At 41.7% G+C, this 12491-nt stretch overlaps 1 protein-coding gene across 4 annotated transcripts in view; it reads right to left on the reverse strand.

Annotated features, from left to right (window-relative positions):
- Positions 1 to 12491, reverse strand: part of TNNI3K (TNNI3 interacting kinase) — an 85587-nt gene that overhangs the window by 17212 nt on the left and 55884 nt on the right. For all 4 annotated transcript variants that reach the window (XM_074831737.1, XM_074831736.1, XM_074831735.1 and 1 more), the window contains 3 exons: positions 11815 to 11867; positions 10459 to 10591; positions 5244 to 5353 (listed from right to left, as the gene is read on the reverse strand). In XM_074831737.1, the coding sequence (XP_074687838.1) occupies positions 5244 to 5353; positions 10459 to 10591; positions 11815 to 11867 (296 nt within the window). The remainder of the gene's footprint in view (positions 1 to 5243; positions 5354 to 10458; positions 10592 to 11814; positions 11868 to 12491) is intronic.

The raw sequence follows: 12491 nt of genomic DNA on the forward strand, positions 1-12491 counted from the left end.
GGATCGTCTACCTTCTTAAGAATAAAATCAAGAAGTGTGCCCTGGTTTTGTGCCACTGGGATGATGGAGTAGATGGGAAACTTCTGCCAGAGAGATGAAAAAAAAAAAAATTATTTAAAGTGTTTTAAAAAGGAACCCAGATAATACACTGAACCACATTACTTTGAATTTGAAAGAAGTTGAAAAATGAAGGTTTTATGTCAGTGAAAACCATTTCTGCTAGAGAAAAGAATCTGCTTGCATTACTCTCTCGGAGGCAAGACTTTCTTCCGTTCCACATCCCTCTTCCTGCGTTCCTCCTCAGCTCTTCTTCTGCTCCCCAGACAGGGTCTGCCTTCTCTGAGCAAATCCCCCCGAAAGTTCCCTTCTCAAGAAAATCATACCAATGTTAAACCATCCCTAAAAGTTTGTAAAAGAGAGCTGGACAGACTGTTCTTGCAGCCCTTTCAGTGCATTGCGCATTATTTCCGAGTGCCATATGAAGGTGGCTGTCACCCGCCGCCCCCCAGCACTCCCAGATTATCCATCCGGGTTTCACAGAGCAGCCCAAGGGCATCCAGCCCATGGCCGTGACCTCCTCAGCTCCACCACCACCTCTTCCCTCTCGGCACCCGCGCAGGCTGGAGGAGGTCAGGGCGTCCCTCCCTCCCGGAGCTACCTCGGCAGAGGGAGAGGGGAAATGTGCCCAGTGCTGCCTCCTGCCTGGGACCAGGGGCCACTTGGCTGCCACGAGACCTGCGCTTCCAAAAGCGCTTACGTTGCAGCATCTTGTCAAAAACCTCCTTAACGTTTGTGATGAGATTTTTTTAAAAAAAGAATGAAAATGCCTTACTCCATCCCACTGCAGAGGTCTTCTACAAATATGGTGCTTATGAGTCCAAGTCTTTGCAATCAGATAACGCTCCCAAATATATATATATATTTTTTTTATGGTGACACACGGCCCTTTCTGAAAACGTTGCCCTTGATGTCATTCCCTTTCTTTCCAAAGACAATCCAGGTTGGTCCAATCCACCACCCCGACTGTGGGCTGGTGCAAGTAGGAAAAAGTTAGAGGAAAAAACCAACAACCTAACCCCTCCAAACCCCCCAAATACAGATGCCAAAGGAGCTGTATGGAAGACAGAACAGCACCTGCTCTGCCATAGTTTATCTGTCCTCCATTCAGTCCATCTCATGGATCCAACTCTATTATTTGATTTAAATAACTACATAAAGCAAAGACTTAGCCAAAGCTTTCTCATGAGCTTGAATCTTCATGTTTCCCCGGGCAGTACCTTTGTCCAGGACTGTTGGAGAACACCCAATATTCTCAGTCATAGTGAGAGCCATTATGAGCCAGAAGAATCATGATGAATCCTTACACAGTCCTCTACACATTGGGCAGCAATGGGACTAAAATGCTGCATTCCTGTACCCACCTCAGTCCCAGTCCTGGCTCCTGGTGGTGTTGATATCTCTGTATTGCAGGAAAGGCTTTAAAATTCAATCAGTTAATTTTATTGGGCATTATAAGGTACGGCTGTAACATGAGAGTGTTGTCTCCACAGTGCTCTAAGGTGACAACGTCTTAACCTTCCTGGGGTTAAGATCTTTTTCATCCCTACTAGGAAACAGTCTTACCTGCAAATACAGGAACTGTGATAAGTTCCAGACTTATTCTACAGGAAAAAACCCATACAGGTGGAGAAAAAACAAGAACAAAAATAAGTGGCAGAATAACAGAAGGGTGTGTAATGATGAAGAGCTAGCTACCCCTATCAGCTGGAGTCAAGAGAAGATGAATGCCAAAGAACCACAGCTTTTATGTACCTAAGCTAGCAAAGGGGATGGGTGTTACAACTGGCTCCTCTGAGACAGGATCACAGGGAAAGCAACTGCAAAGCACTGGTGTCAGACCCCAAATGATTATTTGTGAAACTAGAAGGCACAGGAGTTCAGAAACAATAAATGGGAAAGGTAAACGGTCTCCATTCAGGATCTTCCTGAAAATCAAAACTGTGTGAGAGAAGATCAAGCCAAATGGAAAAGTAAAATGAAAATAAGGGGACATGTTGACTATAAAATTCAATTTGCATCCAAGATTAGAATCCAGCCAGGCGGACTGTCCCGTAGTGAACAGCTGGAATAGAACATCAGTCACCAGCACAAGGAATTGCTGAATGAAATCCTGAGAAAACTGACAGCGGCTTTGAAAATACAACTGATGAAAGCAGAAAGAAAAATAAAGCAGATAACTTGTGCGATCATCAATTAGCACACTAATGTTCATGAAGATAAAGAGATGTACTCCAAAAGCGTTGCTCTGCATGTTGTGACAAGCAGCCACCACCGGGGAGCAAAACCACAGGAAGTGCAGTTATTATAACAAATAGATGCCAGAAAACTGTCAGGAGCCTGCAGTGTCTCAGTAGTGGATGTTTATCATCCTTCCCACAATATTTCCGACATAAGAAGGATGAAGGGTCAAAGGCAGAAGTCCTAAAGAACAAAAGCACCTTACCTCTGTTCTCATCCTCTCAGACTGTAAGAAGTTTCTCTCCTATTTTCAACCCTGAATTGCAGAATTTATCTCCCGCAGAGGGAAATGAAGGTGATGTGATGGAGGCCACAGGATTACATGAGCAGATACATTTAAAAAAAGGAAAGAAATGCCAATTCTTCTTCAGGTCTCACTAATGAACCAGGAGTGGTAAAGAACTCGGATGAAAAAATCCTAGCATTGAATTGGGTAGAGAGCGAGGACTAGTTTTTGAAAATACAGGACAATACTTCAGCCAAAGCCAGGAATACAAAATCCAGAGCAAAAATGTAACTATAGCAGAAATATCAAGGATTTGGGAAGCACATGAAAACATTCATGAGGAGGCCTGCCTGTTGTACATCCTGTAATTCAGCTGCTGTGGCCCAGGTCTCTACAAAGAATGGTACAATTTCAACACTAACGAACACTGTTCCCTGTTAGAGTCACCAAGTTTATACTTGAGTATGCTGGTTAACTGGCAGTTAACTAGAGGTAAAAAAGAGAAACTGATATTGCAGACAACCTGAACAGGATTGATAACACTGGAGAAGATGGAACAAAACTAAAGAAAAGAGGAACTACAATGCCACTTAATGAAAATGAATCGAAGTTGAAAACATTTAAGACACGCAAATACTCTCAGATACCAAAACAGAAAACATGCTACAGATTTTGCATAATGTGAAGAGCAAAATATATCAACACTATAAAAAAAAGTATCAAGTTACACCTAGTACAGCCAGCATCCTCAGTCCTACAGAAAATAGAAATATATTACTAGGCAGTGATACCAGTCTTCAAATTAACAGTGCTGTGCATACAGAGGACATGCAGAATCTGCAAGACTTGAAAAACAATCAAACTTATCAAGACAACAATGAACTCTAAGCAGCTGAAATGCCCCTGGAAGAACATGAAGAGGCTTTGTTACCAGAACAAGGAGACAGTAGTTTTGAGGCAGAAAATGAGATGCCTTTAATTCCTTGCAGAATAAATGAAGCTGAAAACTCCACTACAAAACTATATTGTACCCACCATCTGTGGGGTATGCTAATGCATCACCTTTGGAGGCAAAAGAAAGTGAGGAAAAACCTCGTCACGACAGTGCTCTTTTTCTTTCTTCAAACCTACAGACAGACTGACCCAGCTTTCCTGAATGTTATCAGCATCATTGTGGTGGGAAATTTCAACAAGGCCAAAAATGTAAAATAGTTTTTGATTAAAGTATTAGAAAAAAATTAAAGGTAATTCAGCTCAAGTAATTTTACTCAATTAACCGAGTAGTGGTTCTGGTAATGGGAAGAATCAGCCAGGAACCACACCTGGTGTGTCAGAGACAAACACCACCACAGAATATAAGCGAGAGGAAGATAAACCATGAATAGTTCACTGACCGGAGCAGCCAGTGGTATTTATGACCTGGAACATACAGCATGAATTTTATTCAATGTAAAAATTTACATTTACAGTTCTCAAAACCATGTCTGCTCTCTGTAATGTACAAGTTGCAACACTTAAAACATTTCTGTGCTTGGCTTATTACCGTTTGCTTGTCAGAAAGTACAAAATCTTTTTTTTATACCTGCATCTATTAAGTTCTGTCCTAATTTCACATCGCTGGCCAAGTTTTCTGGCCTTCTTTCCCTCATAAAGCACAGGTACCCGCTAAGTTGCTGGTGGTAGGGACTGATGTTTGGCTCCCGGGGCAGCAATGCCATGACCAGTCACTGCACGCTCACCAAATGCTTCGCTAGAGCTGCTGCTCGAAAACTAGATTTTAACAGGGAAGGAGTTCTGACAATATAAAAAATATTCTTAGCTCTTGATTTCCTTGCATTTTCAGACCCACGGGTTTGAAAGTTATCACTAAAAGATCACCTTACGAGGACTAGTCTCTTGGACCAGGCAATGTGTCCTCATTGGTCTTATCTACTCTGCGTTTGAGAGGAGAAAAATGTATTGCTTTAAAAGCACGAAACACAATGATAAATAAATATATATAAGTGGTTTTTCACGAAATGCAAATACACAAGATCAGTATACAGAGTTTAACTTACGGCAGCTTAAAAAACCCCCCACAAAACAGTGAGAAGTTTTGGGTATTATGAACAGAGAGCAGTTGCCACGAAGAAGAAAGAGTCCCCAGATTTGATCCCTCTTTCTCTCAGAAACAGGATTTCTCATGACTTCTGACTGCGTGTCCTATCCCCAACTATTCCCAGCACAGGGACTGCAGCAACATGCAGAAATGCCAGGGAGAGGAGTTCTGATTGTCTTCGGGTCACACCTCCTGTGCTTGTACCCTATTAGTGTATCACGGAATAGCCTCAGGACACGGCATAAAAGTAGTCAGAGGTTTATACACTTCCAGGGCAACTTGGTCCTCTTTGTGATGTACAGATGTTATTTTTCACATGGAAAAAAATCAAGAATTCATAGAAAATACCTACAAAAGTCTGAGAGCAGCAAGCATTTTTCTACTCAATAAAAACTCAAGTCATAATCAAAGTCATGTAATTACTTAAAGTTTTGTTGAATGACTAAACATTAATTTACTTTCCTCCTCAATTCAACTCTCTGTATTTCTTGACATACACCATTATCTCTCTGAGGGCTTTCTGCCATGGCACTTGCCTCGGGAACCGGGGCTTTTGGGGCAGCCACGTGAAGTCGGGCGAAGGGTCGGGGTTTTCTGCCCGCGCGAGGCAGAGGCACTCACCTCGGGACAGGCGTTCCAGCCCCTCATCAGCAGGGTGGAGATGGGCTTGGGGATGGAGTACCCGATGGGCGGGCGAATGTGGTGGTACGCCATGTCGGCCGCCGCCGCCGCTGCAAGCGAACAGCCCGACAGAAACCCGTTAGCACCCAGCAGCCACACACATTCCCAGGAGAACACAACCTGCTTACCACTGAAATACACCTGGCAGGCACAGAAATGCTGAATCATCAAGATAAAGACTTCTAGCTCAAAGAGACTGTCCAATCCCTTCTGTTTCTAAAGCTAAGGCAGCCCATAACCCTGAGTGGAAGCACACTGCTGTTAAGGCTGAGCATAGGTGAAGACAACCTAAATTAGCTTAACCCCCACCCCACCCAAAAAAAAGAAAATAAAAAGGGTCTTTGGGGGGGGGGGGGGGGGAAAGAGTTAACCTTCAGCTCACTTAAAAAATTTATTATCTTCTTTATTAGACTGGGTGACAACAGGTATACTCCAGTTGCAGATATATTGTCAACAGACTCAGATCTCTTAAAATAACCCATGGCTAGTTCTGTTACAGTATAAGACAAAAATTAGTTCTCAGTGTTTCTTTACTAAAAAAAAATAATCTACTGAATGCCTTTTTATAAGTGCAAGCCACTACTTAATGAAACAAAATTGCCAAAATGCTTTCCTAATTGGATTTACATGTTCAGCAAATTCAAATACATGGTTAATCCCTCTCATTCCTTTTGAGCAAAATTTTTTCAACTCAAAACAAATGTATTTTGGACTCTTATCAAAAGCTATATAAAATCCTTTGTTTGCCTGACACTTTAAAACAATGTGATCGGAGTAGATGCGATATGCAGGGAAGTATAAGATGGCAACCATGAGAGTGTAACGAGAGCAGTCTGGGGTTTTTTAACCATAACCATTCTCATCACAGTATTCATCATAACAGTGGATTAATGTCAGCCATCGTCTGTCCCCATTGCAGCTTTTGTCTGCATAATGATGTTTCAGAATGTTAATACCAGATAAATCCTGTGATATTGTAACTATATGTAGACAGGAGGGGCAAACACAGGTTGCCTAATTTTGATTCCACTCCGAGGAGGTTTTGAAGGCATGACTCAGACGCTAGCGGATTCCTCTTTTGCCTGGCAGGCACTATGAAACGAGGGCAAATGCAAATCAGATTAAGATAGCAGTGAAATACTCTCCATTTTTTTCTGCCAAAGGTAATATAAGTGAAATATTACCTATTGGCAAAATCTCGTCTTACTAAAGTTAATAGGATTTATTCCATCAGTTTAATGGGGTCAGGATTAAAAAAAGAGAGGGAGAAACACACCGTGTGCCTCTATACTTCTGTAATACTGTACATAGTTTGTGTCACTATTGTTTGGGCTCTCCTTTCACTGCCAGGTTTTTTTCTTCAGCTAAGAAATATAGATGTTAAAAAGTACTTTAGATTGGTTGAATTAAATGACAAGAATCCATTTTTCTCAAAAATGAGTAAAAGAAAAAAGAGTTTGGGTGGCCCCCAAAACTCTGAACTTAGTGGTGCTTTCCAGCTCTATACTGTGATATCCTTGAACCCCTGAGGATTTTCTGGTTTGACTGGTTGGTCAGATCCTGCCTTTCTTCCGGGTCAGAGCAGCTATAAGCCATGAGAGGAATCAATGACAACCTACCTACAAAAATGTTATTTCAATTTGTTCTTGTTTATGGATCAGGGGAAGAAGTGTAGTAACTGCAGAATGTTAATCAGCATCTCCTGTATTGGACACCTGTGTGTTTACAATCACAACATGCCATTTCCCTGTGCAAGTGTCATCTTCGCATTATTTTTGCTATCTGGGATGCAATGGCTCACTAGTTTCACACCTATAATTTCTAGACTTCTATATCTCTGTATTTCCCCACAAAACTCTACCCAAAGCTTACACGCTGAGTTTTACTGGAGTGAATTGAATGCCACCTGTGGGAAAGAGCCAAGGAAGAGGATCATCAGGTATCAGAGGGTGTCCTCTTGTCCCCTGGGCCTTCCAAAACATCTTTTAAATGGCAGACTGCACACCAGGTCACTGCCAACACCTACCTCCACAGCGGACTGTGCCTAGAGCACAGAAGGATGCCCTTGCCGTCATGGCTCGTGCAAGCCTACGTGAGATACGTAATGCACAGATAGAGAGTGGGACTACAGCTCTCAGCAAACAGGATGGGACCAGCCTGGGAACCCTTCATGCGTTTCTACCTCGCTGACAGACCCAGCTCAAGCTCCAGCGAGCAGGCAACAAACACGTCAGCGCATCTGCTGCAGAACCTGCACCCCAGCCGCAACATCCCCAAGGGAAAACGGTGTCAGCGACAACAAGGACCAAACACCTCACCCGCCTGCACGGATCTGCAACCCCCCTCTGGCTGCCTGCGTAAGCTGGGCAGAGGCGACGCGGCCTTTGCGGAATGCAGCTCTTGTGCCTCTGTGCACCGGCGCTCGTGCCCCGCGCTCGCCGGGGCTCAGCCTCCTGGCGCATCCCAGTTTCCTAAACTGGCTACGGGCTGCACGACACTGGCAGCATGGCCTGGGCCTTAGTAATACAATGATCCCATAATGATGGAATTAATGATCAACTGGTTGCCTAATTGCTGTATTTGAAGTATATGCAAACTCTCACACTGTAAAAACCTCAGCAAAGAAGTAATTTCAATATTTAATAAATATTGACTTTTGCATTCTGCAGTTACTTCTCAGAACCATCATTATTCATGTGTTTTCACCTTGTCTATTTTACAGGGGACTGCTGAACACTCTCTAACCAAAGACATGCTGTAGGCTTTGGTTCCGCAGGGCTGCGTGATGTGGACCTCAGCAAGCATTATGTCTGACTTAACGATGAAGTGATTTAATTGGGGAATGCACCTGCTTTAATAGATGTCCTATTTGATAAATTAAGTAGTGACTTTGATTCAATACCTATAAAAATGTTTATTCCTATTAATCAGATAGACATCTGATCAGTGGATATCTTATTCAGTATGGAGCACACCCTTATGTAATTGGATACTGCACTAGGTTCAGTAGAGAACATGCAATTGCTTCTAATGGGGTGACTACTTTTATTTCAGTGGGTGACATCTAGCTTTCATTATAATCAAATTTTATAATCATATATTCTTTCTGACACCTAATTATTGCAGTGAACTTCACCAGAATGATTTCCTGTACCTCTAAGCCTGTACAAAGGTAACTACAAACCAGAAAAAAAGTCAGTGATGCATAGTTAGAGTTAGTGTTCTGCAAATAACATACAAAATTTTCATAAAGAAAATCCCTTATCTTGAAATACATACTTTGAGAGAAATATGAGATTTATATTTAACTGAATAGTCATTATCTGAACATATATCTTAAATGGGGGACTTTCATATAGACTATAAAACATACAACACCCTCAAAGCTGATTTTTGCAGAATATACATATAAATCAGATGTGCACATTCAATATATTTTTTTGTGTGTAAATACATCTTTCACAAGCAGAACAGTTTGAGGTACCACAGAGACCAGGAGCTAGTTGTAAACCGTGACTATTGCATCTGAAAAATCACCTGTTTTGTGACCTTGTACAAGGTCTCAGTTTCCTTACCCATGGAAGGGGTGAAATTACACTTACTTAGGACACTGAGAGGACCAAAACTAGGTGCTGGGTGGGCTCACTTTAAGGAGAACAGACCTGGATCAAAGCTGAGCATTTCAGAAAACTGCATCCTCAGGTTTGTGGGCACCAACACGGTCTTTGGAAAATGTGTTTTATAACAGTATTCAAACAAACTGTTGGTGACCTGGAGATAAGGAAGGACTGATCACTACAGTGAGGACAAGGACAGGGCCCCTCCCTGGGCAGGGTGTCCCAGCAAAGAAAGAGGGACAGAAAAGCTTCTCTTTAAAGCTGCAGAAATAAAGAGCCAGCAAGGCCATGGAATTCAGGATATAGGGACCTTATCATTCAGCTCATGTAGTACATTTAAAAAAAAAAAAAAAGGGGGGGGGGCAGGAGAGAAACAATACTCCTATACCTTTTCTAATGCCTTTTATCTCATTTATGATGCTCCCAGGGAGCTTTAGGCCCTCTTGAGTCTTCTAGTCCTATCTAGACTGTAATTTGAACAGAGTGAAATGGTGAATTCAGAAGTAACTGAGATTAATGTTAGAAGTAGTAACCTTACAGAAGGCTTTGATCATATGGACGATGGTGTACTAGAACTGCACCCAGGAATGTAAGGTTTGATCTTGAGTTACAAGGCCATGCAACAAGGACCATGGAAAAGGAACACAAACACGAAAATGATTCAGAACTGAAACTCAGGCTCACAGCTAAAGGTATTTGATTTCTAGAACCTGGAGTGGAATTGAGCCAGATGTTTGGCTTCTGCATCACCTTAGCAATAAAGAGGTATGAATTATTTAGAAAATGATATGATTTATTTAGAAATAAAGAGATAGGAAGAGCAGCTAATACAGTGTAGAAGGTCATATACAAAGCTGGCACACTAATTGCCAATGATATTCCTGACAGCTGCCTTTGCACACCAGAGACTGACCTTCTGAACACACAGAGGCATCCAAAGGAGTTTAATTGAGGTATAATCTCAAAATAGCAGAAAAGTGGATCTTTATTTAATGATTCCCCAACAGAAGCAAAAAATCAAATCAAGGAAGGAATCAATAAGTAAAACTTTACATGTATCAAAAATGACTTTGAAAAGGTAAGAGCAATGCCCTAATGAGAAAAATACATTAGACTTCATTTAGTATTTGAGTAACTTATAAAGCAATTGACCTAATAAGGGAATAGCATATTCATAGGTGCCTAAGGAACAGAATTAGACATACAGATATACACAGACACATGGATGTATGAGCACCAAAGGACATAAACATGTGTATGAATTAAGGGAAATTCACCTTTTTCAAGGTCAAAATGCTGCTATAGGCCATGCTTTCTCCAAAATTGTTCATAATCCTAAAATTGGTTGAGGAATTTTAAGTTACATAGGTCTGTAGCGAGTAAGAGATCTGATTATAGCAGGATAGTTCTATACTTTTCACTGGATGCATAATCTTAGCACTTAATAACAAACTTCAGTAAGATATTGTTAATACTATAGGGTGTAGCTACTTCTCTACTTCAGTGAAATGTAAACATCAATTCATTGAGCATCTTACCTGGTTTCAGATGAGCGAATGGAATTTCCCCTGTTAACAGCTCCCAGAGGCACAAAGCGTAGCTGAACACATCGGCTTTGATGGTGTACCTGGTGCACTGGGTGAACACCTCCGGGGCCATCCAGCGCAGGTTCTGCACGTCAGCAAACACCAGTAAAACGTTAGCAGTGTTGACTGCCTCATACGTGCGTCTTTTCCTGTATTTGTGTTCCTTTCTTTTCTTGCTTCCTTGCCTCCATAAAATAACTGGTAAATTTGCCAGGAAAACTTTTCACCTCACTTACAAAATCTAGGCAGCACATTATTGCACATTCTATGTAACAGCATTAGTACAGCAGCTGTCTCAGCCTCACAAAGCCAGGCTGATCAGGCTCTAACCACTAGAGCAGCACTAGTATAAAAGCAAAACACCCAGCCTCGAAGTCTGGAGACCATGTCAGAAGGCCTGAGCATGCCATATAATACTAATTAACTACTCGTCCAGCTGGTGGGTAGAAAAACTAGACAACGGCCTTGGGTTGGTGCCTTCTCTCTCAGGATCTCGCTGCTTCTGCAGAAGCCCAGCTCTGGGGCTGCCTCACCAGCAACCAGCCTCTCACTGGTGTGATGAGTTCAGGTGTTTTGCAGATTTCTTGCACCTGGGTAACTTAATTTACATTCTTTAAAAGACAGCCCTCCTCAGTAAGACGTCATCGAACTGCAGCAGGACCCTGGTCTGCAACAGCTGTACTCACTTCTCACACAGCGAGTAATTTAACTCCTCACAGGAGTAATTTAACAAATTACAATTTGTTAAAAGACCATTGCCAAACCCTGCTTTTAGCGTTACCCTGCCTATTCCAATTAGTCATGATGGTGACACAAACTTCCAGGACTGTGAAGCGACACACAGAACAGATGCATCTGGGCTCAAACTTAGGAAAACAACAACACTGTCTTGTAACGCTGACTCTGTGAGCAATAGGCTTGTGCTGGAGAAAAGAACTCTGAAAGAAAATCAGTGTGGAATAACTAATTCCTTATTAGAAATAGGAACGACCTGTCAGCAACACGTGTGTGTGAGTGGGGAAGGCTGCATTAAAAAAATGACACTTTACTAATGATTTGTGGGACAATAGAGCTCCAAAGACAACCTTATAAAGCATTATTTTCTGTTGCAGATGTTATATATTCACTCATCTTTGTTATTAAAGAAGCTTAAAGGAAAAATAAACACTCACAAAGAAACTTTAAGAGCAAGAAAATACTATACCAGTCCACCTTTTCCAACAAAAATATTTCTAATGTAATTTTTTCCTAAACTGAGTTTTCCTGTATGTTTTGTACTAATTATGTGGAACAAACCAAGAAACAAACCCCAGGTTGTTTTGTCATATTGTCTTCATCCAGGGATTGCAAAAATCTAGATTCTGAAACACACAGAACAAAAAGAAAAATTACTGTCAAGCCGATACAAATACCCACGTTATTATAGAAAAGTCTTGGTAAAATTGTTGGGGTTTTTTTGAATAACTCCAGGGTTTTAGAGTCCAGAAGAACTGTGATAGCTGTTTTTCAACAAGGATGTGTACAGACAATGGGGCTTCTGAAGCCTGCATGCCAAATTCAGTGCTGGCATAAATCTGCAAAGCTCCATCGACATTAATAGCAGTTTACAGCAGCTGAGGATCCAGCTCAGAATTTGTGACCTGATGCTTATTTGCACTGGTTAATGTAACTGTATCTAGATTTACAATGAACGGTCACCGAGCCCTGCATTAACTTGCAATCCCCCAGAAGCCTGTCAGTCTTATTTAATGTCAGAAAAGCAGCCCACCTAAAAATGACAGGATCTTGCATGAATATAGAGAAGGTGGTATGTGCTACATTCTGTGATACGTAAATAAGTCCCCAGGCAGGACTTAGATGCCTTTGACACATCAGAAAAATACACTTCAGTGTGCATCTGTATGAATAAGTCTTGTCAGCAGCACCCTGGAAGAGCAGCTCCTGGCACGTGGTCCAAGCCTGGTGCTTTCTCCTCGCTCCCTATT

The sequence above is a fragment of the Strix aluco genome, chromosome 8 (assembly GCF_031877795.1).
Source record: "Strix aluco isolate bStrAlu1 chromosome 8, bStrAlu1.hap1, whole genome shotgun sequence".
Lineage (NCBI taxonomy): Eukaryota > Metazoa > Chordata > Aves > Strigiformes > Strigidae > Strix > Strix aluco.